Source organism: Bacillus rossius, chromosome 11 (assembly GCF_032445375.1).
Source record: "Bacillus rossius redtenbacheri isolate Brsri chromosome 11, Brsri_v3, whole genome shotgun sequence".
NCBI lineage: Eukaryota > Metazoa > Arthropoda > Insecta > Phasmatodea > Bacillidae > Bacillus > Bacillus rossius.
The window spans coordinates 47,638,615-47,665,336 of record NC_086338.1 but is presented as its reverse complement, the minus strand read 5'-3'; the positions used below and the strand labels follow the sequence as shown (position 1 = coordinate 47,665,336).

The following is a 26,722-nucleotide window of genomic DNA, read 5'->3' as shown; positions in this document are numbered from 1 at the left end:
TAAATCCTAACCTATCTTCTTGGTATGGTCGGTCTACTGGCAGGACAACGAAGGCAATGGATGAGGATTATCTATTGGTAAGTCACCAAGGATAGAGTTCTCCAAGGGAAAGTTTTGATCTAAAACGTGAATAAAATTAGCTATTAAAATTTTGGATATAGTAACACAGACTTGATTAGTATGAGTAAACAACAAGTAACAACGTACATATATTATGGTCTATGGGTTTTTTTTTTTCTGTGGACCGCTAGGTGCATGCAAAGAGTTTCACCAAGGCCATGCAACCTCTGACGTCACTGCGGCTACTCTGGCGGAGGGGGGGGGGGGGAATGAGAAGGCGTCTGGGTGTGGGCTGGATCGATGCGCGTGACTCAACTCTCGGAGAGGAAAGACTTCCCAGCTTGTTTACGGTACGTGCGTCCGTAGTTCCACGTCATCATTCGTCTGAAGTGCCTTATGGCCCGTTTACAATAGCAATGTCCTAAACTGTGTCCTAAGGTCACTCGTCGCTGATTGGTCCACGTGACCCTCTGACGTCATGCGTCAAGTGGGCGAAGACATTCGTCAATTTGAACTTTTAGTCCCAACCTGTGTACTTCGGACACAGAAAAAGAACAGAACACTCACGATATTTGAATTTCCGGTTCCCATTTGAAAACGTGGTGTTTGTTTTTGTTATTGAAGGAAATGGAAGGTGTTGTAAGTCACTTATAACTTACATAACCTCCATAAGTTCAATCTCAAACTACAAAGCATCAAAACAATAAACAAAAACATTTGGTTTGGCACATTTACTGCGCTCTGGTGACAACTTTAGAAATCAATACATTCGGACATCGGACATCGCAATTGTCGACAGGGCATTTTTCGGTGAGACAATGTGACGTCACTCACATTCGGATAAGGACACGGACCACGCACAGGTTCTGACTATTGTAGACGGGCTCTTATCATCGTGCGTCTGAAATTCCACATCATCGTGCGCCTTTTTACATGCTTTATATTAGCTTCACCTGTATGTTTGTCTGTCCGTCTGTAACTCTTTCGACTAAGAGTGAGTGGCTGATCACTGTAAAATGTCCCACATATTTCATTACGTTTGTTAGCCGAGCGGAAGTCGGCCTCCGTAGTGCAGTCGACGGCCCACCGGGCTACAGTGCGGGGGCTCCGGGTTCGAATCCCGGGTAAGACATGGGTGTAATTTGTATTGTCTTAATAACAACCTTCAACCAACACTACTATTCCACAATGACTCGGGGTGACTTCAAACTACAACATTCAGGGGGGGAGATTGTTGGCACACTGGTGACTGTCAAAAACTTGCCAGTGTTCCATCCATCTTTTTTATAAAAAAAAAAAAAAGCGGTCTAAGGCGCGCGACTTCTGTGACTTCAGTTTTCGGATTCAGCGATCGTGGGTTCTACTCCCGGCCACGCCGAATTAAAGATATGTTTTTTTTTTTTTCCGGTAAATTCTAAGATTATATCCATACATCTAACTGTAAATGATTCGGAGAGACTTTACCATTTCTTTGTGACGTTGCAACTCCAAATAGTTATCTCAGATGGTAATAGGTAGTGTCGGTAACTCATTTCCCTATGATAATTATACATAAATATAGTTTAAAAAACTAAAAAAAAAACATGCTTTTAAAGAATATCAAACTAAAAAGTTAAAAATAAATATAGTTTAAAAAACTAAAGAAACATGCTTTTAAAGATTATCAGACTAAAAAGTAAAAAATAATTTTAAAATTTAATTTATGACAATAGTATATAAGCAATACTAGTATAAATGAGAAAAAAGCATGGGGCGCTTAATATACAAAAAATATGGCACAAAGCGCCTCAAGCTTTTTTCTCATTTATACTAGTATTGCTTATATACTATTGTCATAAATTAAATTTTAAAATTATTTTTAACTTTTTAGTTTGATAATCTTTAAAAGCATGTTTCTTTAGTTTTTTAAACTATATTTATGTTCCTTCCACCGCATTGTGCGTATGTAGTTCCATCTCATCTTGCATCTGTAGTGCCACGTCATCGTTCGTCTGTAATTTTATGTTTTCTTGCATACGTTGTTTCCAGCACCTTTCCTCCTCCCTCATTTTTTTCTTCTTGCTTCTTACTGCGAGCATGTGACCATTCTCTTCTACACGAGCTTGGAAGAGAAAATAGGTTCAACGTACAATACAAAATGACTGCGAGGAGTAACGTCACTTTTGTAGCTAATTTCGCGAGTTGTTTCCCCACCCTCCCTCCCAACTCTCTCTCTCTTTCTCTCTCTCTCTCCCCCTCTCCCTCTCTCTCTCTCTCTCTCTCTCTCTCTCTCTCTCTCTCTCTCTCTCTCTCTCTCTCCCCCCCCCCCCTCCCTCCCTCTCTCCCCCCCCCTCCCTCCCCGAAATAAAACTGTGAATTTATATTTAAAAGGTTATTTCAGTTGAGATCTTGTGATTACAATCACATATTTTATTGCATCACATAACGATGTGATTTCACTAGAAGTTCATCTTGTGTTTTCATAAAAGTATAATTTCATGGAGTATGACAAAATTATTTTTTTTTATTATTTATCCATATTTTTATTTTGTATTAATTATTTTTTTTCAAAAGAGTAGTGTCTGGTTATTGATTACACTGCAGATATATCCCAGGGCGACTTTCCATCCGCATTTTGTTCATCTTCGTTGAGGGTAAAGCATTACGCTAGTTTTGTATTGATTGGTGAGGCACGCAGCCATCTTGGGTTGGGACTTCTCTGCAAGCAGACAGGCGTCCCAGGACCTGTGCCTCCGCTGAACCTGGATTCATTGACGTAGGACTTGAAGCTTGAACGCCATGCGGACTTCATGTGCTCTTAGGATCATCTGCAGCACTCCTAACCTCTAATCATCTGTCCACTCTGGCCTCCAAGGAGCTGGATTACAGGAGTACGCCACGACTCCCAGCCATCCAAGAATGTGAAAAATTTTGTATATAAAGTTCAAATCTCATGTACATTATAATTATTTTTTTGTAAATTGAAATATGTTCAGTTTGCAATATTGGTTATGCATTTAATATGTATTAACTGCCGCTTTTTTAACTAACGCCAATAATTTTACTTTTATGACTTAAATTGTTTATTTCAAATGACCGAAAGATTAGGCGATGTTACTGACATCTGGTATGTACTTAACGTACTAACTTGGAAATCGTTTTCGTGTAGCGATGCTAGTGATAGATACACTGTTTATACTCTTTATTCTATGCTGTTAAACTATACGTTTAATAAATTGGGTTTGTGTTTGTTATATATTTTTCTTGGTGGTATGAAATTTTTCTAAAAAAAATTGGGTAAATATGTATTGTACGGATTAGCGCCAAAAAAAATCGTACAAATATGAAATAACTTTCATTATATGCTATCTTACGTCCTCTTTTCAGAACCGCCTGCGGAGATAAAAAATTCCAATTACTTTAGGAGATATCCAATTTTTTAACATTCATTTTTTGGCAATTTTTTTAGAAAAAAAATTTTAAAAATTTGAAAATACCTTTATTCTGTGCTCTTAAACTTCATCTTTTCATTAAACCCGGATGAGATAAGAAATTCCAAATACTTTTGGAGATATCGAATTTTTTAATTTTCATCCTGTGCACTCATGCGGCTATACCAGACGTGTGTAATAATTTGACCGTTGCCGTGTGAGCCTGAATGTCTAAATAACAGAAATTTTCCATTAGGTAAGGTTAGTTACATTATAAATACTTCAAAATAAACGGAAATTAAAAATAATATCAATTTATTTTACATGTTGTATAGTTTTAAGTATTTATAATGTAGCTGACCTGACCTAACAAACCGGGACAAAGGATGAACGGAATAAACTCACGTAAGTTTCTTTTTACATGATGTATTCGTTCACGTGAGAGTCCTAAGATCCACATTAAGTTCTGCCATTCCCGATTACACCCGAATATTCACCTTCGGGCAACCTCGGGATTTATTTATTTTTGCGCAGGAAAAATGAATTGAAATATTAAAAGTGGTCGGATAGGTTAGCTACATTAAAACACTTTAAAACCCTTTGGATGGTTAGTTAGGTTAGTATAGCTACATTAAAATAAACAGAGAAATATAAATATTAATAAATAAACCCGAGGTTGGCCGAAGGTGAATTGTTCGGGTGTAATCGGGAATGGAGGAACTTTATGTGCATCTTAGGTTTCTCCGTTCGGGAACATCGCAAAAAAAAAATCATACTTGTAAACAAGCAACGGTTATCGCCGCATGAGTGCACAGGATGAAAATTAAAAAATTCGATATCTCCAAAAGTATTTGGAATTTCTTATCTCAGCCGGGTTCAATGAAAAGAGGAAGTTTAAGAGCACAGAATAAAGGTATTTTCGGATTTTTTAAATTTTTTTTTTAAAAAAATCGCCAAAAAATGAAGATTAAAAAATTCGATATCTCCTAAAGTAATTGGAATTTTTTATCTCCGCAGGCGGTTCTGAAAAGAGGACGTAAGATAGCATATAATGAAAGTTATTTCATATTTGTACGATTTTTTTGGCGCTAATCCGTACAATACATATTTACCAAAAATTGGTTGTCTGTAAAGTCAGTTTACGGACGATAGTTTAACTTGACGTCATAACAAAACATTGATGAAATGATTGCATTCTTTTATGAATAAAATTGAATACTTTTTATTGAATTATCACTATTTTGTGTAGATACAAAGAAGGAGTGAAATGAAATCTACAATTTAATTGATAAATTTACTTTTATTTGCACTCATTAATTCAAATATGTTTATTACTTTAACGAAGAGATTATTTTAACTATAAATTTTATGCATGTTTGCTATTTAACTGCTTCCAATCTGTGTTATTCTGTTAAGGATAGGACGATGATAAGAAAAGTAGGAAACGAATGGGAGTGTTTCAAGTTTAATGTGCCTCGTAAATTTATCAATTAAATTGTAGATTTCATTTCACTCCTTCTTTGTATGCATACAAAATAGTAATAATTCAATAAAAATTATTCAATTTTATTCATAAAAGTATGCGATCATTTCATCAATGTTTTGTTATGACGTTGTCACGTTAAACTATCGTGCGTAAACCGACTTTACAGACAACCAATTTTTTTAAAAATGGGTTTGTATGGTTAGGTTAAGAATTTTATTTTCAAGCGTAACTAAATAATGATCTAAATAAAATTACTTTAGAATATCGTTTGTATACATATTTCAAGGGACCATGACAAAAAATAAATAAAAAGAGGGAAATGTAAAAAAAAAAATATTATCACACTATGATGGAAACGATAAGAAACAAAACACACCTAATTTTTGCGATGATTGTCTTAACGTAACCTTCACTCTTCCAACAGGATGGAGGGGGGGGGGGGGAGTATCTGTATTGTTCGGGCGTCTTGACCCGGGGTCGGTGAATCTTACGTCGCTACATTCAGTTGAGCGAAACGAGGTTTGATTGATTGCGGCCTTGGTTCTTCTCTCGGGCACCATCTAGCAGCGCCGCGCCATTGTGCGGACCGCTTTACAACCACTAGGGAGCTGATGAGTCTCTTCCCTTGCCACTCTTCTTCTTCAAACACGTCCATTTCTCCTTAAGATTTAAGTGGTGTAAAGAAATGCAAGCTTGAGACTAGCGCATGAAAAAAAATTCATGTAAAAATTTAATGGGAAAAGGAGAGTTTTTTTTACGTGTCACTGTAAACGGTGTTACATTGTCGATGAAAGTTTATTTTAACGTTGTCCTAAGTTTGGTATTTAGGACAAAGTATTTAAACTTATTCTTAATTTGACTCTTAAAGAATTGATAAAATTGTTTTTATGTATTTAACTAAATATGATTGTTGAATGCCACCAATTAAACTAAAATGATTACAAAACTTTATTTTGTAGTTCGTTTATAACGTTTATGAGATGGATATTTTTATAAGTAAGGTTTTTTTAAAATAATAATAAATAATATATTTCAACTCTTTCTATATTCAAATGACCTTGCCTTGTTTAAGATAATTCGTCATATTGGCAGTGGTAGCTGTGGAGAGAACAGACGGAGTGGACGATTACTGAAAGACGAAGTTACTTTTTCAGTAGTAGTCTGGGCTGGCAGGCTAAATGATTGATGTGCATAGTAAATGCGTCTACCTTTTTTCTTATGTTGAATCGCTCGATTTTCAAAGACACTCTGCACTGATTAATTTAGGTAGTACAGAGCTTGTGCAAACAGGGGTGAATAACTAATATCATTGAATATATATAACGTTATATATATTCAATGCTAATATTTAGAGTTAAATAGCGAGAATGTTGTTCAACCATACTTATCTACCCATACTCAACTGTCTCTGACCGACGAAGAAAGGGGTTCGGAAGCTAACTTACTCACGAAGTTATAATTTTTTTTGATGTGACAACGTCTAATAAATCGATGAACGCCGGCTGCAAGCACGAAAAAGTGTCCCGTTGCGCACATTGTTCCGTTACGCTGTGTCCCGTTACGCTCATTGTAGCTTGCGCCGCATCTATCTCTCTTCCACTCGACTGGAACCACCATCGATTTGACTTTTTCGAGGCACATTAAACTTGAAACACTCCCATTCGTTTCCTACTTTTCCTATCATCGTCCTATCCTTAACAGAATGACACAGATTGGAAGAAGTTAAATAGCAAACATGTATAAATGTGATAGTTAAAATAATCTCTTCGTTAAAGTAAAAAAAATATTTGAATTAATGAGTGCAAATAAAAGTAAATTTATCAATTAAATTGTAGATTTCATTTCACTCCTTCTTTGTATCCATACAAAATCGTGATAATTCAATAAAAATGATTCCATTTTATTCATAAAAGTATGCAATCATTTCATCAATGTTTTGTTATGACGTCACGTTAAACTATCGTCACGTTAAACTATCGTCCGTAAACCGACTTTACAGACAACCAATTTTTTTTTTTAAGTTAAACCGCAGACAGCTCATCACTTCTAGCTACGTCAGAATCATATGGACACCAGTGACACACAATCGTGGACACCGTTCCGCTGACACTCTGCATCCGCCGATCAAATGTTGAGTGGAAGACGTGGTTGACGGTGAGGGGAGGGTGATTAGGAGTGGAAGAGGGTACGAAGGGTGCGAGGTGCCACTCCCAGCAATCATGTCGCATCAGCCGGGCCGGCATTAGCCAGTTGAAGCTGATGACCCCTGAGGTGGGAGGTCGTTTTCACCCGTCGGCACGCACGCGGGGTCGACCCAATGTCACGCGCGGAAACACGCCATCTTGACCTCGCGGGAATTTTCCCGCGCGTTCCAGCTGGGCCCGATTGAAAGCCCGTCATACAACGACAACGGCAATGGAAACTTCAATAATTTATGGTACCAAATATTCAATAATTCAACTGACCGATGAAACTAAATAAAAAAAAAAAAATTGGTTGTCTGTAAAGTCGGTTTACGGAAGATAGTTTAACTTGGACAACGTCATAACAAAACATTGATGAAATGATCGCATACTTTTATGAATAAAATTGAATCATTTTTGTTGAATTATCACTATTTTGTATGGATACAAAGAAGTAGTTGAAATGAAATCTACAATTTAATTGATAAATTTACTTTTGTTTGCACTCATTAATTCAAATATGTTTACTACTTTAACGAACAGATTATTTTAACTATAACTTTTATACATGTTTGCTATTTAACTTCAAGATCGTCGAGAATGTTTTACGCTTTTTCGCAATTACACATTTAACTACGAAGTTTGTTCGTCGTGAAATTAAACGTAGAATTTAATAAAAATGCCCTTGCAGTTAATAAAATAAGTTTTAGTAAGTTTAAGAAAGAATTTCGGCTTTAATCTCCAACCCAGACGCTCGTGGCGCGCTGGGGCCGAGATTAAAATTCGTTGAGAATATTTTACGTTTTTATGTCTTCCAGTGCTCAAAATGATATGCAATTGTGGCTCCGGGCACGAAATTTTATTTATAATTCATTAATAATAACGCCCCTCGCGATAAACAAAGGAAAATATGTATTAACGAGTGCCTGGTTGCCACGGAAGCAGATAGATAGCGCGATTCGTTCGGTTCGCGTCCGTCACCGTAGATGACAGCACCGTAGGGGAATAATATTATTTCGTTTTTATAATACGATTTTATAACAAATACGCATCCCAAATACACCCAAGTTATTTATAATGATGTTACAATATTTTTTAAAACATTGTGAAAAAAATGCCGGGTGTAATTTGAATTACCTATTATGTGTAACTGTAAAACACCATTGTTCGTACAAAAACGTATTTGAAAATTCAACATTACTTTTAAATAACCGTACCGATTGTGCTGAAAGTCGGTGGACGATTGTTAAATTACATAATATTAATAATTCTAACGATACAACATGATTGAAAAGTCAAATCGATGGTTGTTCCAATCGAGTGGAAGAGAGATAGATGCGGCGCAAACGTACAATGAGCGTAACGGGACACATCGTAGTGGGACAATGTGCGTTACGGGACACTTTTTACGTGACAACGTCTGATAAATCGATGAATGCCGGCTGCACGCACGCAAACAGCACAGACGCACAGAAGTTCAACATACACTATTAGATGAGAGCTGCCACATTGGCAAATAGCACGCGCACAGAAAAATAGCACAGGATCGGCGCACAGAAAGTTCATTAACTTTTAACTTTTAGGTTATTTTCTGTGCGCGACCATGGTGGTATCCAATCAGCAAACATTTTAAGTACTACTCAAGTGGGCTTATAAAAGAACAATTGTCAAGGAAGTATTGGTGCTGTTGACTTGAGTAGTTTGTTATTGTTTTCAAACACACGATAACATAAAAATGGAAGGCACATTTGATATCTTTTTGTTAGCTGTAATAGAAAGTAAAAATATTTTGTACGACAGGGGATCAGCAGGATACAAAAATGAAGAAGCTAAATTAAATTCTTGGAAGTCCGTGTATGAATGTGTTAAAGAAGCCGGATTTTAAATAAACAGTGATATGTATTTTTGAATGCTCATTGTGTTTTGTATGAAAACTTTGAAGTGTTAAAAATATTTCTGGGTTTAACGAAAACCGTAACACAAAAACAACACACGAATCTAAACAAACATAACTTAAACAAACGTCACTTATGCCAACTTCAGTGACCAAAATTGTTAACGGAAGTTATACATTTAAAAAACTTTTTTGAATGCTTCCGGTGTTCTTTTGTTTTGTGTTGTGCGTGAATGTAGCATTAAGCTTTGTGCTATCTCTGTGCGTGTGTGCTGTGTGCTGTTTGCGTGCTATTGCGAATGTAGCCCGGCCTTTACCAGCCAGTGCTTTTAAATAAGTACCGTACTATATAAAATAACTATGTCAACTTAAATAAACAATACTATAATTGGTGTATGTTCGAAAACCATTAGTAAATAACCGCATTGCCTATGTAATTATTTATAACAGCTGATTAAGACGGTTATGTTTGCAAATCGTAAACCCATGTTAACATTGTGAACAGAATACAAGCATCCGTCCATATTTATTGTATCATTGGTCAGTTAAAATTAATTTAATTGGTAAATATGTAGAGAAGTGGTATATGCGAAAAAAAATGCTAAAAATCCGAAAATACTTTTATTCTATGATCTTTCACTTCCTCTTTTCAAATCAACCGGCGGAGATAAGAAATTCCAAATACTTTAGGAGATATTGAATTTTTTAATTTTGAACATGTAGAGTAGCGGTATTTGCGAAAACAAAATTCTAAAAATCTGAAATTACTTTTATTATATGCTCTTTCACTTCCTCTTTTCATTAAAACCGGTGGAGATAAAAAATTTCAAATACTTTAGGAGATATAGAATTTTTTAATTTAGCAATACAACACCTGTACAACCATTTGAACGACGCCATTTTTGTTATTTTGCCGTGTGTTCGTGAATGCGTAATACATAAAATGGTCGATTAGGTCAGGTCAGTTACATTATTAATACTTTCAAACTAAGCGGACATAAAAAATAATGTGAATTAATTTTAATGGCTGTTAAGTTTTAAAATATTTATAATGTAACTGACCTGACCAAACAAAGCGTGACAAAAGATGATCAGTAGGAACTAAAATGGTCGATTAGGTCAGGTCAGTTACATTATGAATAATTTCAAACTAAGCGTACATACATTAAAAATAATATGATTTAATTTCAATGGTTCTTTAGTTTTAAAGTATTTATAATGTAACTGACCTGACCTAACAAACCCGGACAAATGATGAACATTAACAACTCACGTAAATTTTTTTTTGTTACTTATTATTTGCGCAACAATATCCAAATATAAAATAAGACTTTAAAATTAGAAACGTTAAAAGCCCACCTGAGTTGGAGGCGGGTACATTTCCTTTGCCATTAGAAGGAAATGATGTAGTCGTTCACCTACGTCGCGATACCTCCGACGGAACATTAATAAATAAATAAATAATCACGTATTGGTTCATTTGAATACTGGCCAATCGCGGAACTGTCACGTGACAAAATTGTCCAATAAGAAACATAATAGATACTCGTAAACAAGAAACAATGGTAATCGCAGCATGAGTACGCAGGTATTGTGATGAAAATTAACAAATTCGATATCTCCTAAAGTATTTCGAATTTTTTATCTCCGCCGGTTTATTTGAAAAGAGGAAGTGAAAGAGCATAGAATAAAAGTATTTTCGCATTTTTAGAATTTTTTTTTCGCATATACCGCGACTCTACATATTTACCATTTAATTACGATATCGCATTAGTTATTTTAAAATTTATTTATTGTTGTTTTGTTTAAGAAATATCCGGAGTCACGATAGAAAAATAGCGCTCATTTTCCGTCCAAGTGTATTTTTAAAAATGGTTTTCTAGCCGTTCAGGTACTGTACTGTGCTGCTAGCTGCGGCAAAAGTTGAAACTAAATGGATGTTTGTGTTCAGTCTCGGTGGATCAGCAACATTATTTACTTTCCCGCTTTCAATAATAATAATATTTAATAATGATTCTTTTTGTATCTTCTTTAGGCTTATATCGTGAAATACAAACTATAAAATTATATTTAATACAACTAGAAAAGGAAACATTCGTTAAAAATACAATTAAAAAAGTTACAACAAACTTTTTTTGAATCAATGAATTTTAACATTATAATTTCCCATAATTAAAAACACTAAATATTTTAAACATAATTGTGAAATCTTAAAAATAAAGAAATTATTTAAGCACAAATGGATGAAGTATTGTAAAGGTAAATCTGACGAAGAATCTAGAAAAGTGAACATATGAATTAATTTACAAGCAAAAAAAAAAATCGTCTTATAAATTTATGATTGAATTAAAAAAAGATTTAATTGAATTAAAAAAAAGAAAACATTAAATTAACCATAATATCTATACTAACAGGTTGACTGAAGTAAATTTTTTATAAAGAATTCAAAATATGATATTATCCAAGTCAGTAATTTTTAATTTTTGGAATGAACAAATATTTCTAAGTAGAGATACCACATCAGTGTGCAAAAAAAAAAAAAAAATGTTTATCCTCTAATATATTACAAACTGTCCAATAATTCAGGGAATATTTAACTAAATTTAAATTGTAAATATTAGCTTGAAATACGCTATTTATTCCTTGTAATGATTTATTATCCTAATCATCCTTAAGCGATCTAATGCAAACAATGTCGATAAAGAATTGGAAAACCTTCAAGCATTAATCGTAAAATAAATAACTTCCAGAGTACAAGAAGTACTGTTATCATGAAGGGCTGCCAGGCAAAGTAAGTTACTGTATATATTAGATAAAAAATATATATTGTTTATTATTTTAGAGTTAATAAAATTGGCAACACAAACAATATCTTCGAAAACATGCTTCACTTGCCTAGATTGTAACAAAATTAATTTTCAGTTACAAAAACCAAACCTTTTACTTTACGTAAACGTTCTTGCCAAGTTCCAACAAAGGACCGATTGTTCTTTTTATTAGGGTTTTTAGTATTAATTTACCTGTACTATCACTCCATGATGGAATTTTTACGATTATTCCTAGCTAGTTACCTTTAAGCTATACGGTTAAACAAACTTTAAGAATTATACTTTATACATATACATTTTGCTAACCAGTTGGTAACAAGAGTGACTTCAACTTCAGAATAGATATCTACTCCATGTACTAATACCGCCATGATATCAACTACTACAAAAAAAAAACCTAACACATACGGCCTATACCTTTTTTTACCTCCTTCTTTCTCCTTTTCACCACCACCACACACAAACACCCCCCCCCCCCCCAAAAAAAAAAAAAACCACCCCGAAATTGCTGGCGACTCCGAGTTAAAAAGTTCCGTTTGATAATACATCACTTGTGAAGCAAGCTTAACATATTCCTGCTCGTGACAGCAAGAGAACACCTTCTAAAAAAAACTTTCTTCCTTCTTTTCTAATTCTTCACGAACCTTCCGTTTATTATGCATTGCCAAGTGCACGTCATCTTTGGAGATGAATTGATCTTTGTTCCCGTGGAATAAATAGGTGGTGAGCGAAAAAAAAAATGGAATTTTGAGGAAGCCTTTGCCCGACATTTTCAAAATCTCAGACAGCACGCCATTTTGAAACGGAGACCAAGGACCCGTCCACAACAATCCGAACCTGTGGGAGGTTCGTGTCCTTAGCCTAACGTGAATGGCGTCACATTGTCGCACGGAAAAAACTGCCCTGTCTACACTACAATTGCGATGTCCCGGATTACTGATTTCTAAAGCAGTCACCAGAGCGCAGAAAACACAAAGCACCATAAAAAAAAGTATTGTTAGAGTTTTTTTTTTTTTTTTAAATATTGTTTTCATCCATTGTGAATGGGTATGGAGCTAAGTTTATAATATTCATGCAGCTTGTGAAAGTTGTGCAAGTTCGAAAACGGGAACAGAAAACCGTAAATGTCTCGAGTGTTCTTCTATGCTACCAAATCTCTCTCTCTCTCTCTCTCTCTCTCTCTATATATATATATATATATATATATATATATATTTATATATATACATAATACGTTGTTGGTATGTATGACGTCGATAAACTCCAACACCGTTTGACGAATCGCTATGAAAGTTGGCACATAGTAGTGTTTTTTCATGAAGAAGGTTTTTATGCTATCCATTTTGTTTTGTAACTCGCCGCTAGATGTCGCTGCAGCGCATCAACTTCTAAACCGTTCAACCGATCGCCATGGGTAAATAAACAGATAATCAAGGGCGCCCATACCCGGGGGCAGGGGGGGGGGGGCGCCGTGCCCCCCCCCCCCCCCCCCTAGCTTTTAGGGAAGGAAAAAAAAATATAGTGTAGTCAGGTGTTTTACTTTAAAAAAAATTATTTTAATTCGGTATTATGTAGAAGTGGTTCAACACGAAGATATTATTGTATATCGTTTTTACATGTCTACTTTATTTTTTATGTTAGTTCAAGCATTGGTTTCTGCTGCTGCGATATAAGGTGTGTACAGGGAGAAAATGCGGGCAAGCGCAACGCCCGTGGCGAGTCATTCCCCTTCGTAATGCTACCCAAGCTCACGCGATAACACAACACAACAGATTTAGACTAGTCAGAGTTAGACGACGCGACAGTTGACATGTGCTTGCAGACGGCGAAATGTTTTGCTACTTTTTCGTCATAATAATGTGTATGTTCACAAATAACATCTCAAAACAGAGATTTTTCAATAGTCTTTAGGTCTACAGTTTTATGCATCTGGTCTAGATTTAGTTTAGTGTAGTCAGTCAGTATAAATAACTAAAGTGTAAATAAATCAGTGAAAAGTGTAAAGATAAAAACCATTGTTATTATGTGGTGTTTCTTAGTTTTTCTCATTCGTCACATCCGCTCAGAATATTCACAATTTTTAAGGTAAGCTTACACCATTAAAGTTACTCAAATAAGAATTATTGTTCAGAAAAGTCTACAACGTAAAATTTATGTTGGAATTTTGAATTTAGAGGAAAACCTTTCTTTCCCTTCAAAAGTGTTTAAAGGGATAAGGATTCCGCTACCTTCAGTAGACTCGGAAGCAATTTACACTGGAATCCCGATTTTACGTACGCTCACGGTCGCTTGGATTGCATTCGTAAAATCGTTATCTTCATAAAATTTTAAACACACCACTCCCTGAAGATACATGTTATAATTTATTGAACGGAATATATATAATATTAAATAGTAAAAACAATGACTGCCGTCTGCCCTCTGCCCTCCCCTGCGTTCCTCCCCCCTTTTTTTTAACATTCCATAACTTGCCTCACAGCGACTAACCACAGTTGCACCACGCATTGCATCATGTTAACTTATGTGTGGTGACAGATACATCAATACTGACCTGCTAGAAAATTTTCAAAAGCAGAGAGAAAGCAATGACGAATTCAAAACCATTTTCGAGGCAGTAAAAGAAGATTGTAATGAGCTTGACATAGATATAAAAATCCCAATATTGGCTGGAAGGCAGACCCACAGATGTAACGTGAATGTCCAGTGCTCATCACCTGAAGACTATTTCAAAGTTGCAATTTACAATCCGTACATGGATTCTATAATTATGTCACTTACTACAATATTTGATAGAGATAAAGGCATACCTTTCAAAAGTGAAAAAGGAGACGAAAGAAGATTTCATGAGAGACATAAAAAGTTTGCAAAAGTTTTATTAAATCGACAACTTGGAAGCAGAAGCCAGATTATGGTATGACGTCTGGACGAATAAGGAATGTTTGGAAAAAACAAAGCTTCATGATTAGAGACAGGAAAAATTCGCGGATTCATTTCGTGATAGGCTGAAATTCAAAAATGTGTATAATCCTGCTGGTTCTGCTATTGGATTGCGGTTTAACTGGAGATCTCTGGGCCAATGAGAGACTATCGACCAAAGAAGCGTCGAATCACAAGCTACCCAGTGGAGACGACTCACAATTTAGTAACCAATGAACACGCGTGTTTACTTGAGAAGTGCAGAGGATAATGGAGGCTATCCTAGAGGTCATTGAATCCGCGAATTTTTCCGGTCCCTATTCATGATATACTTTCAGAAACAATGTTTTACCCAGCAGTAAGGAGACTGCTTATATTCTACCAAACCATACCCCCCACAACTTGCACAATAGAGCGTTCTTTCAGCACACTGCGTAAAGTGAAGACGTGGCTGAGAAGTACTACTGGCGAGGACCGTCTGTCCAGCTTGTGCCTTCTAAGTGTCCACAGGAAAAGAAAGAAAAACTTTGGTTTCGAGGACAAAGTGCTTGACTTGTTCGGCAAGAAGAAAATAAATTTACAGTTTGCTTTTTCAGATAAATATTAGAGTCAAATCCGTAATCAAACTTATGCATAATAATTTATCTTAAAATTTGCTTTTTATGTCAATACCAGTGAAAAATCGTGTGATGTGTGCATTTTTAATTTGTTTTCTGTATTAAATTATGAAGGTAGAGAAGCATAAGATACTGAAAACTAAATTCTTATAATTCCTACTTAACAATTCTGTTAACTTAAATTAGGTTAATCCTCTATGATTGTGTTGGACTGCCACCACTTAGCCTAAAATCGTTCAGCCTAATACCCTCTCTGAAACACTATTCAGCCTAAAGTCACACAGCCTAAAGTCATTAAGCCTAATATCACTCAGCCTACAGTCATTCAGCCTAAAGTCATTCAGCCTAAAGTCATTCAGCCTAAAGTCATTCAGCCTAAAGTCACACAGCCTAAAATCGTTCAGCCTAAAGTCACTTAGCCTAAAATCATTCAGCCTAATGTCGTAGAGCCTAAAATAACTCAGCCTACAGTCACACAGCCTAAAATCGTTCAGCCTAAAGTCACTCAGCCTAAAGTCGTACAGCCTAAAGTCATTCAGCCTAAAATCACTAAGCCTAAAGTAACATAGCCTATAGTCACTCAGCCTACAGTCACTCAGCCTAAAATACATCCAGCCTAATTTTAGGCTGAAAAATTTTAGGCTCAGTGACGTGTACTCATTGTGTTTAGACACTGATATGAAATTCCTCTTTTTTTATCTTTGCTTGTTTCATAAAATGTTCATATTTTATAAATAACCCATTGAAATTCATGTGTTAAACAATAAATTTAATTATTATAAGAAGATGAACTTGTAAGAAAGTTAATGATTGACTAGCATATCCAGGAAATAGCGATAGCTAGGACATTCAGCTTATGTTTTGTGTTTTGACATCTGAAAGTAGTCGTTTAAATAGCAAAGGAAAAGTACATTCTTTAGAACGAAGGAGTATTCGTTCTACCACGGTTTTGTAGAGGCATCGTTATTACTTCTGATTATCCACGAGATATCAATTTTGCAAGATTTTATTATAGTTTCGACTGACATTCAAGTTTTTACTAATAAAGCAATGTGGCAGAAGTAGTATTAATGAATTAGATTACTGTGACATCAAATTTGAATCATCGTAGGCGATAAACTGCAACCACGATAGGGTTTATTCACGATCTATTGCTTGCTTTGAAACGAACTATCAAATTTTCACGACGGAAACGAATGAAACCAGTCAACTAAGTTTACAGCCTGCAAGACTGATTACTGACGCTGTTCAACGTGCTGTAATGCCAGTGATCAACATTTTTGACTGAAGAGAATCGAGCTGAGGAGAAGAATTTCTGCAAGTTCATATCAAAACCGCTCCAGCCGGAAGGAAGGAAGGCAGGCCAACGATTGACCGGCAGTGGTGATATAGAAGCAGTTGAGGGCGCCGTGTTTCACACAACTTCGAAGTCGACCATTGGTGCGTACCGAACAAGACCTTTCCCACTGCGAGGAAGGAAGCAGCGGCAGTGAGCAGCCATAGTTCCCGGACCACGCACAGCTGTGTTGCAGAGCCAGAGGTCATCTGTGTCGTCATACTTTCGCGTGTACTGACGGAGGTTGGTTGTCGTCGTATTGAATAGCATTTGAACAATTTTCGAGAGTCCCTTGAACTATCGATGATCAAGTACCTAAATAATTTTCTTTTCATATAATCTGAGATCACACTAATTTTCCAGAAGTTCATCTTCAATTTAATTTTATTGTGAATAATTTTTGGCATGAACTAAATTTTAATTTGTTCTAACTATAATGTTGATTTTGTGTCTGATCAGATGGAATTATAAGTTGCTGTTTGATTAATAACTTTACTTTGCAATTTACTTTTGAGAATTTACCTTGTCCCTTAAGTGTAGTTCATATCCAGTGGTCCAATTTGCTGACACCATCGGGCAAAAATAGCCGTAAGCACTGTTTAAAGGCACTCATTGATAACATGATTTGAGCTGATTAATATTAAATTGAGTTTGAAGTTACATGATTTGAAACAATTCCTTTTGATAGTAACTTATATCTTATTTGAATATTGTAAACAGATTTCACATTTGTAATTTGAAGCTTTACTATCACTAAATAAACTTATAGTCCTCCATCTGTGCTAATTCTAAATGATAAGCAATTATGATTCATATCGAAACATATTAATATTCATTTAACTGTGAACGAGGGAATATTTTGTGTGATACAATATCGCCGTGGTAAAGGTAAACAACAGTTGAAAATAAAAAAAAATTTTAAACAATTTTTGACTATAATTATAAGCTTAGTTCAGGTGTTACATTTAAAAACAACTATTTTCTTAATGTGATCGTTTCTCTCCCAAAGTTAAATATTTTGACCAACGCGTTTTAAACTTTATAATTATTTTAATTTAATTTGTACGCGACATTTATTTAGGGGTAAAGAGAGCAATGAGTTGAAGGACTGTATTCTTGATATTCGTGTACCCGAGACGCAGCAAAAATATAAGGACTGTATTCCTGCATTTGTGTTGCTAAATATTCACTTGTTTCAATAAAATAGTTAATATTTAATTAATAAAGTAGCCAATAAAGTTTGTTTTTATGGCGAATGGGTACTGTGGTCTAGTATTTTAGTAACAGGACAAAAATTTTTAACAGGGTCAGAACTGGAACTATTTTATGGCTAGTAACAAGCCGCAGTTAGTCTTCCAAAATATTAAAAATACTCCATACCCCTAAGTCTGCCCCCCCCCCCCCTACAAATTATCATATGGGCGCCCTTGCAGATAATCATAGGTCAAAGACATACAAACAGCAATTGTGTGTCATTTATGTGTCCACCACACTGACATACAGCGCTATCCATTTTGCTTTAACTCGCGGACAATTTATCAGCCTGTGTTCAGTCCGGGCAACGACGGGTAGGTACTGTAATTAGTTACATATAACGGGACAAATGCTCAAACTGACCATTCATCCAATCCGCGACCATTGTCCGTCGGACACTGTTAAAATATTTCACCTGAAATTTACGAAGAAAACTGGTTAAAAATTGTTCAGGGATTTACGTAAATTTGCGGCTATTTTCGCAAATTTACTTACACTGATTCCACTAACATTGGACATGAAAACAATTTTTTTTGGTATATTAATGGGTACATATGCATGTATGAAATACTTTTTCAAGATAATGAGTATTTGTTACGAAAATTGGTGAATATTTTAATTTATGTTTCATTCAAGCATATTTTTTATTTAAATCTTGGAAAAGATAATCGAAAATTCCACAATTAAATTTATTTTGTTTAAATAATTCTTAATAATGTGCGCAGTTAATACTTGAAAGCTATTCAGGGACCAGTTTACAAAAATAACTTTTTAACTATTGCAGGTACTGGAACTACACAAAGCACAAATAAATGGCCGGGAAAAGAATCGGAACCCAGTATTACTGCGAACACTATTTTTCAATGATACAGTGTTGTGTTCTTGTAATTTTCCATGAATATTTCAGTTCCATTTGCAATATATATATATATATATATATATATATATATATATATATATATATATATATATATACAGTGTACGCTCGCTCTTTAAGTATGTTAGAAGCAAGCCGACGACGAAAAGTGGGTTCCGTGTTTAGTTGATGAGGCATTTGACGTGCCACCCGTAGCGCCGATTGTACCAACAAGAACACACACGCCATCTGAAACAGAAACACAAAACCCGGAATGACACCCGGACAGCTGGACAATCGCCGAGTTCCCAACCAACCGCGCGACGTGGACGGAATGCCCTCCCCCCCCCCCCCCCCCCCCCCCCTCGATAGCCGAGTGCGTTGGCGCCCAGATTGAAAGAACTAACTAACTCTCCCTCCTCGTCAAACTTGGCCAATCTCGAAAGACGCCGCGCGCTGCGTTATCAAAGGCAGGGAGGTTCTTGACGCCTGAATTGGGCGGGGTAGCGCTCAATTGACCTGCACCGGCGGGAAATCTGCCTCTTCCGCGGGGAGACTACCCCCCTCCACCTCCCCGCGGAGAGGAGAGTGCAAGAGCACCCGAGGACCCGAGAGCTGGGTGTCGTGATTGCTTCAAGTGGTCCTCCGGGTGTTTCGCAACAAGGAGGGTGACGTGACTCATAAAAGCTGCGGTGGAAGGGAGAGAGAGTGAGAGAGAAAGAGAGAGAGAGGAGGCGGGGAGAAGAGAGAGAGAAGGGTCCATCACACACTCCCGTGCAGAAGAGGTGACAATTGTCTCTCATAACACCCGGGCCCGTCCGTCCGTCCAACACGGCCCTCATTCTCACGTTACTCTAAAGCGGTCGCGGGGCAATTCGCCCTGACGGTCTCTCTTTCTCTCTCTGGAAAAACGATCGCTTCCTGTAGCGGGAGGGATTTGAATTCGCTTCCCTCTCCCTCCCCCTATCCACACCGCAAAGGTCTCCTCGTCGGATACATGGCCTGGTCATCAGCAAAGGACCGACGAGGGAGAGGAATGGAATTGCCTGAGAGAGGAACAGAGGGGAGAAGAGATAAGGGGACGTCCTTGAAGTTCCCCCACCCTTCTCAAAAGAAAAAAAAAACAACAGGGACGACCATCTGCACCCCGCGCGCGACGCGCAGCGCTCATTCGTGGACCGCACATGCTGCCGACGAGATGCGGACGCTGAGAACTTGCGCGATCCTGCTGCTGGTGGGGGTGCTGGCGGCGCTTCTGGCGGCGGAGGCGGAGGGCAGGCGCGGGGGCGGCGGAGGCAGTCGCATCAGCTGGGGCAGCCGCAGCATCAGCACCAGCCGCAGCAGCATCCGCAGGCGGGAGCACAACTACGAGGGGTCGTCCCGGCGGCGGGGCGGGTCCCCGCAAGGTAGGCGCTCCCCCTGGGACAACCACCTGACTTGGTTCCAACCTGGGTCATGCGATGACGCGTTCCTGACTTGGTTCCAACCTTCTTCATGCGACCACTACTTACCCATCGTTCAGTAGTGATGATTAGCCACGGCGTGGTGGCCCCGACTGGTGTCGGCCTCCGTAGCGTAGTCGGCAACGCACCGGGCTACGGTGCGGGGGCTCCGGGTTCGAATCCCGGGTAGGACATAGTTGAAATTTGTGTTGTCCTTATCGTCTCCTCGGCGCTTACCCATACACCAACAACTACAACTACAATTTCTCAACGACGTGGGGTTACATTAAAAAAAAATTATTAAGGGGGGGAAGATGATTGGCACATTGGTGACTGTCAAACTTGCCGGTGTGCCAACCAACTTAAAAGGTTTAGAACACTCGCCTCCGAGCAAGGTGACTGGGGTTCGAAATCCCGCCGGGGGTGGAATTTGGATTTTCACAAGTGGGAAACATTGCCGTGGGGTTTTCTCAGGGTACACCCGTTTACGCCGCCAACAATTAATTCCCACCACTGCACCATTTCTCATCTCACCTCACGCAGTCTTCGATTGTTGTCGATTATCATTTGTGTTTGTCACTCATTGACGTATTTTCAAAGACCATACATAAACTTGGTATGAAAAACTATGGGAACAGTCAGTCACTGTTAGCTTTAGACATTCCACTCAATTATAGACTGTTGTAACCAAGTTACCACCTTTACGATTCTTTCTTTCTTTCTCTCTCTCTCTCTCTCTCTCTCTCTCTCTCTAAAATCACAAGAATTATCTGCCTGAAAAACAATAGTTTGCCCGATTTAGATTCAATAATTAACATACTGGTTACGATATCTTTCAATTTAATGTTAGTTCTTCCACACTTCTGGGTCGATGTCTCAGATAAGAACATAATATCATATATACTTTTATGGGTAATATGCAGTGCTATAATAATCTTTGTTAATAAAAACTAAAAAAAAAAAACTCAAAGATCCTTACACACTCTTTCGCTCGCTTCTGACTTAACCCTCTCCTCTGTAACACCACCGAATGTTGCAGGAAAAAGCTGGTAAGGTCCAACTGCTCGTTGTTTTGCAAAAAATACGACACTAACCACTGCTGTCAAAGGACAGCAATATATTCCAAAATCCTTTACTTCCTTTTGCTAGCTTGAAAATTTGACAAATTTTTTACTCGGCCCTGCCTTCTGAAATACAGCAGATTTGTCCAAGGTAATTCTGACGAGATCTAACTGCAGAAGATCTTCCGCAGTAAATGACACCAACCCGTTGCCAGCAAAGAACAGAAAGATCTTCAAATAATCCTTTACTTTCTTTGGACTCTTGAAAATCTGATGTTTTTTTAACATAATCCTCGCCTCTACAACACCACGGAATGGTCAAAGATCGACGAAATGCAACTGCTCATTTTTCTACAGAAAATTACACCAAACCACTACCGGCAAATGACAGCAAGATTTTAGAATAATCCTTTAATTTCTTTTGGACTCTTGAAAATCTGACTTTTTTGACCTAACCCACTCCCCCACAACACCACAGAATGGTCCAAGATTGACGAGATCCAAATGCTTGTTCTTCCGCAGAAAATGAAACAAAACCACTACCGGCAAAAAACAGCAAGTTTTTAAAATAATCATTCACTTTCTTTTGGGCTCTTGAAAATCTGACATTTTTGACTTAACCCACTCCTCCACAACACCACAGAATTGTCCAAGAGTGGCGATATCCAACTTCTCGTTGCTCTGCAGATTACGACACCAACCCGCTCCCATCGAAGGACAGCAAGACCGGCGGGGCGTCGGGGCAGAAGTCGTCCTCCGAGGTGCACGTGCCCATGGAGACGGACCGGGTGACGCGCAAGGGCGGCCAGTCGTCCATCGAGAGTGGGCCCGCCAAGGAGACCACGGTGAAGAACAGCCGCAAGTCCAAGGGCTCCAGCTCGGGGACGGTCTAGAAGGTACGCGACGTGTACGTCCCGGTGGTTCAGACACCTGCCAGAAGACTCACCGTTTCTATCCGGCTGGTGGCGCGAGCTAACACCAACATTGTTGAAACCATGTAGATATTAGTCAATGGAGTGGGCGTTTGTGGAACCATGGAGTTATTAATCAATGGAGTGGGCATCTGTGGAACCATGGAGTTATTAGTCAATAGAGTGGGTGTCTGTGGAACCATGAAGTTATTAGTCAATGGAGTGGGTGTCTGTGGAACCATGGAGTTATTAGTCAATGGAGTGGGCGTCTGTTGAACCATGGAGTTATTAGTCAATGGAGTGGGCGTCTGTGGAAATATGGAGTTATTAGTCAATGGAGTGGGCGTCTGTGGAACCATGGAGTTATTAGTCAATGGAGTGGGCATCTGTGGAACCATGGAGTTATTAGTCAATGGAGTGGGCGTCTGTGGAACCATAAAGTTATTAGTCAATGGAGTGGGCGTCTGTGGAACCATGGAGTTATTAGTCAATGGAGTGGGCATCTGTGGAACCATGGAGTTATTAGTGAATGGAGTGGGCGTCTGTGGAACCATGGAGTTATTAGTCAATGGAGTGGGCGTCTGTGGAACCATGGAGTTATTAGTCAATGGAGTGGGCATCTGTGGAACCATGGTGTTATTAGTCAATGGAGTGGGCGTCTGTGGAAATATGGAGTTATTAGTCAATGGAGTGGGCTTCTGTGGAACCATGGAGTTATTAGTTAATGGAGTGGGCGTCTGTGGAACCATGTAGTTATTAGTCAATGGAGTGGGTGTCTGTTCGTATACTCAAGTCACTGTTGTTAGCAAAACAAACCATAGCAGTATAGAGGACCTCGCTAGGAAAAATCGTAAATATTTCATCATGAAGTGAGTATTGCTAAAAAGCGATGTTAACAATACATTAGCATCATTAAAGCCAAAAAGCTGTTATGCTATCCAAATGGGAATAAATGATTGAATTACGATTTAATGTATCATTGACTATGGAATTTTTGGAGATGGTGAGGGTTGATGGAATTGGATTTGAGTGATTACTGTCGGAATACATGAGTGAAAAAAAACGTTAGTCCCTTAAAAAAAAACCATGCTCCCCCCACCCTCCCAGTGAATGGGTATGGTCACTATGTTTCCCACTTGCAAAAAATGCATTAGTTTGCTCCCACCAGATATTTCTAAGGTGAGAGCAATTAATCCGACCAATAAATAACCATGACCCTCACAAATCTCTGAAAGTAAATCATCTTCCACATCAACCTAAATTTCATTCTGAAAGTCTGAGGGATTCAGCTAGGATTTCGGCTTTTCACACGGAAGCACGCAAGGTTAATGCGCGTTATATGTCACAGATTTATTTCTTGAATGTGATTGACTGTTTGCGGATCAGCACCTTGTCTCAGTTAATAACTTATGATAAGCTATGAGACGTAGAAGAAAACGCATGACTTCTAACTAGCTAATTCTTTTCAAGGCGCTTTCCTAGGTATCAGCGAAAAATACTCGGTATGCTTCAATTGCCAAGTAAAGTTATGACATGCTGGAGTTAATAATAACACTTTGATCCTTATGATATACAGAGGCAATGAGATTTTTTTTTAAAACATAAAGGTAACTTTAAATAAAATATAATATTTCTTTAATTTTGTAGAGATAGAGCGAATGTGTGTGTTCAGTAAATTTATTTTCTCCTATCTTCCTTTCCTCTCACGATTCCCCTTGTGTTCCTGCGCTCTCTCTCTTGTAGTGTTCTTCCAAGACAAACGAAACTTTCTTGTTGGTACAGCCACACCATTTTGTTTCCACAGGTAGCCTAGTTCTGTATTTACCTCACACATACTCTCGGGTATGTTTGAACTAAACTTCATTTCACTCTATACACGCCGAGATAAATAAATGGTTGAAAGTTAGACGGCATCAGAAATAGATCGTAGGCTTTCTGTGGCTATAGTCACTTAACTACTTTTTGTATTCTGTGTTGAGCTCTCATCCGTGGAGATCATGGTTTGTCTGACGTTCTGACATGCTACGTCGTCACCAGCGAGCAAGTACATCCAGAAAATTAAAGAGAAATGGGAGAATGAATCGGCTGTGAACTATGGCTGGAAACGATCCCAGCATTTGCCTTTGAGTAGTTACGAGAAACCCTGGGAAACCCAACATCAGGACACACCCGAGTCCCTCTCGTATAGTAGTTAGTCCACGCTCCTTCTTGATTTGTTATTTTGTACTCTGTTGGATATTACAGTAAATTTACGGATTTTTTTTTCCAGCGAAGAACTAACCTGAAATGAACAAAGCGTTCTTCGTAATCTCAGACAAGTGGATCTGCGTCGAAACTAGGCCTGATTCCGACTTCGAGTTGAGTGTTTCTTTATAAACATGCGTGGAAGGAAAATAAATAAGGTTTTTGCTTTACATTCAAGAATATCAATTTTTGTTAATGTAATACGATTATTATTGTTGATTTATTTTAAAAATACGTTAAACTCAGTAAAGAAATTTTTGAAGTTAAACTCAAGATTTACGAAAACCCGTGGATAATTTGTAACCAGCGAGTTTTCATAAATTTAAGGCGAAAAGTTTTAACACTGTAGGTATTCACCCTGCCAAACATTTCATTGTGATAAAAGATTATTTTTAGTGTCTACAAAGCGGATTGTTAATTAGTTTTTTTTAAAATATATAATGAATAGAGACAGGAAAAAATTATCTGATTAATTTCGTGGCAGGCTAGTATTCATATAACTATACTTCCCCGCTGCTAGTGACATTGGCCCTCAGTTTGTGTGAAGGACTCAGGGCCAACAAGGAACCCTCAACAAAAGAAGTATGGAATCATAGACTGCCTAGTTGGCATTTGTCTCGAGTCGGCACCAAATGAAGGAGTGACCATTGGCCAAGCATGCAAGGGTCTGTGGAGTCCATCCTGGAGGTCATAGAACCCGCGAATTTTTCTGGTTTCCTAGTAATGGTTTAGTTTTGTAAATACCATAAAATTATTTTGCTGTAAACCATATAAATATTTTGCATGGCGAATACTGACAACATTTCCTTCTTTCTTTCCCCCATTGTTGAATTGGATCACTTGGGAATAGAACTCAGATAGTCACTGTGACACGTCAGAGATTAGAAATAGTAACTGTGTCATGGAGGAAAGGAGTCTGCATTGAAATTAATTATAACAAGGAAAAAAATGCTATTCATAGGGGAAATGGACTGGGGCTGGGGGTATGTTCTCATTTATTAGCATGGCGAAAAATGCAGTCTCCCACCTCCTAACATCTTACCTCCATGAAGTGTATATTTTTGTTGCAGCATTATTTGATTGTATTGTGCATTTGATTATTTTCTGTTTGCAGAATGATGACCGTTTCAGAAGATGAAGATTCCAAAGAAAGAATTGGTAGACAGTCTGATCGACCACAAAATCACGAAGAAACTGATAATTTCAATCTTAATATTTTTCTTTCATGGGTACATTAGCTTTGATACATCAAAATAACCATAAATGACTTTTTCTGAAAACAAAATGTTTTTGTTGATCAGTTATTATTAATATTTTATTTATTGTAATTAAATGTTTAAAATGTGTTTTATCACATAAAATAATATCTTAAGTGCTTTATTTTTGACATTAATATATTTGTTTCCAGTGGCTATACTACACAAATATACGGTTTAATTTACGTTATTGAACTTATATGTTTTAAATATTTCCAAATATGAAAATTATGTTTAGAATATACTCATGGCATTAGTTATAGCGCTCGAGTTTATTTATAGCTTAAGAATATTCCAACATTATTTTTTGAGAAAAAAATGTTTATTTCTTAGAGACAAAGCTAGCCACTAAAGACAAAAAAATAAAGTAGTCTTAGTGGGTACTGACAAAAAAAAGTTATCTTCTGGTGAATTTACATTCTGTGTTTGAAACATGAGGACACTAAACGACGCATATATCATGCAGCAAAAATACTTGTAAGAATCTGTTTCACACGCCATTCTAAAGTTCAGTAATTCAATCAATTCAATCCATCTGTGTTACTCAAGATGCACTAAAAAAACATAGAATAAAAAACGCTTATATGCATTACAGTGTGATAAATGAATGAATACACAGTATTTAGTGTGATATGTTGGTATGTGAAATAGTAATGGGCATTTTTCTCTCTCCCTACCGCCCTTAATGGTTAATCGTGTAACATATAACTTATTGTATGTATAATTTTTATAATTTAATTTCACTAATAGATGATGTTTAGTGCCTAGCTATAGATAATACGCTCTATTCAGAAGACTGATTACCAGGATATGCCTACTTGAAAATAAAAATAAAAAGTAAGCGCTGGTTTCATGTCTCCCAAAACTTTATACGCATAGTGTTCATTTTTTTTTAATTTGACATATGGTTTGTATATGAAAAGTATGTATGTATATTGTTGTACGTTTGAATAAAGTGATATAACATA

At 37.3% G+C, this 26,722-nt stretch overlaps 1 protein-coding gene across 1 annotated transcript; it reads left to right on the top strand.

Annotated features, from left to right (window-relative positions):
- The first annotated feature begins 337 nt into the window (after window positions 1-337).
- On the top strand, window positions 338-26,722 carry LOC134536914 (uncharacterized). The gene is made up of 4 exons (XM_063376994.1): window positions 338-410; window positions 19,971-20,246; window positions 22,031-22,239; window positions 25,613-26,722. The coding sequence occupies exons 2-3, from the start codon at window positions 20,039-20,041 to the stop codon at window positions 22,234-22,236; spliced, it is 414 nt and encodes a 137-aa protein (XP_063233064.1). The 5' UTR covers window positions 338-410; window positions 19,971-20,038; the 3' UTR covers window positions 22,237-22,239; window positions 25,613-26,722.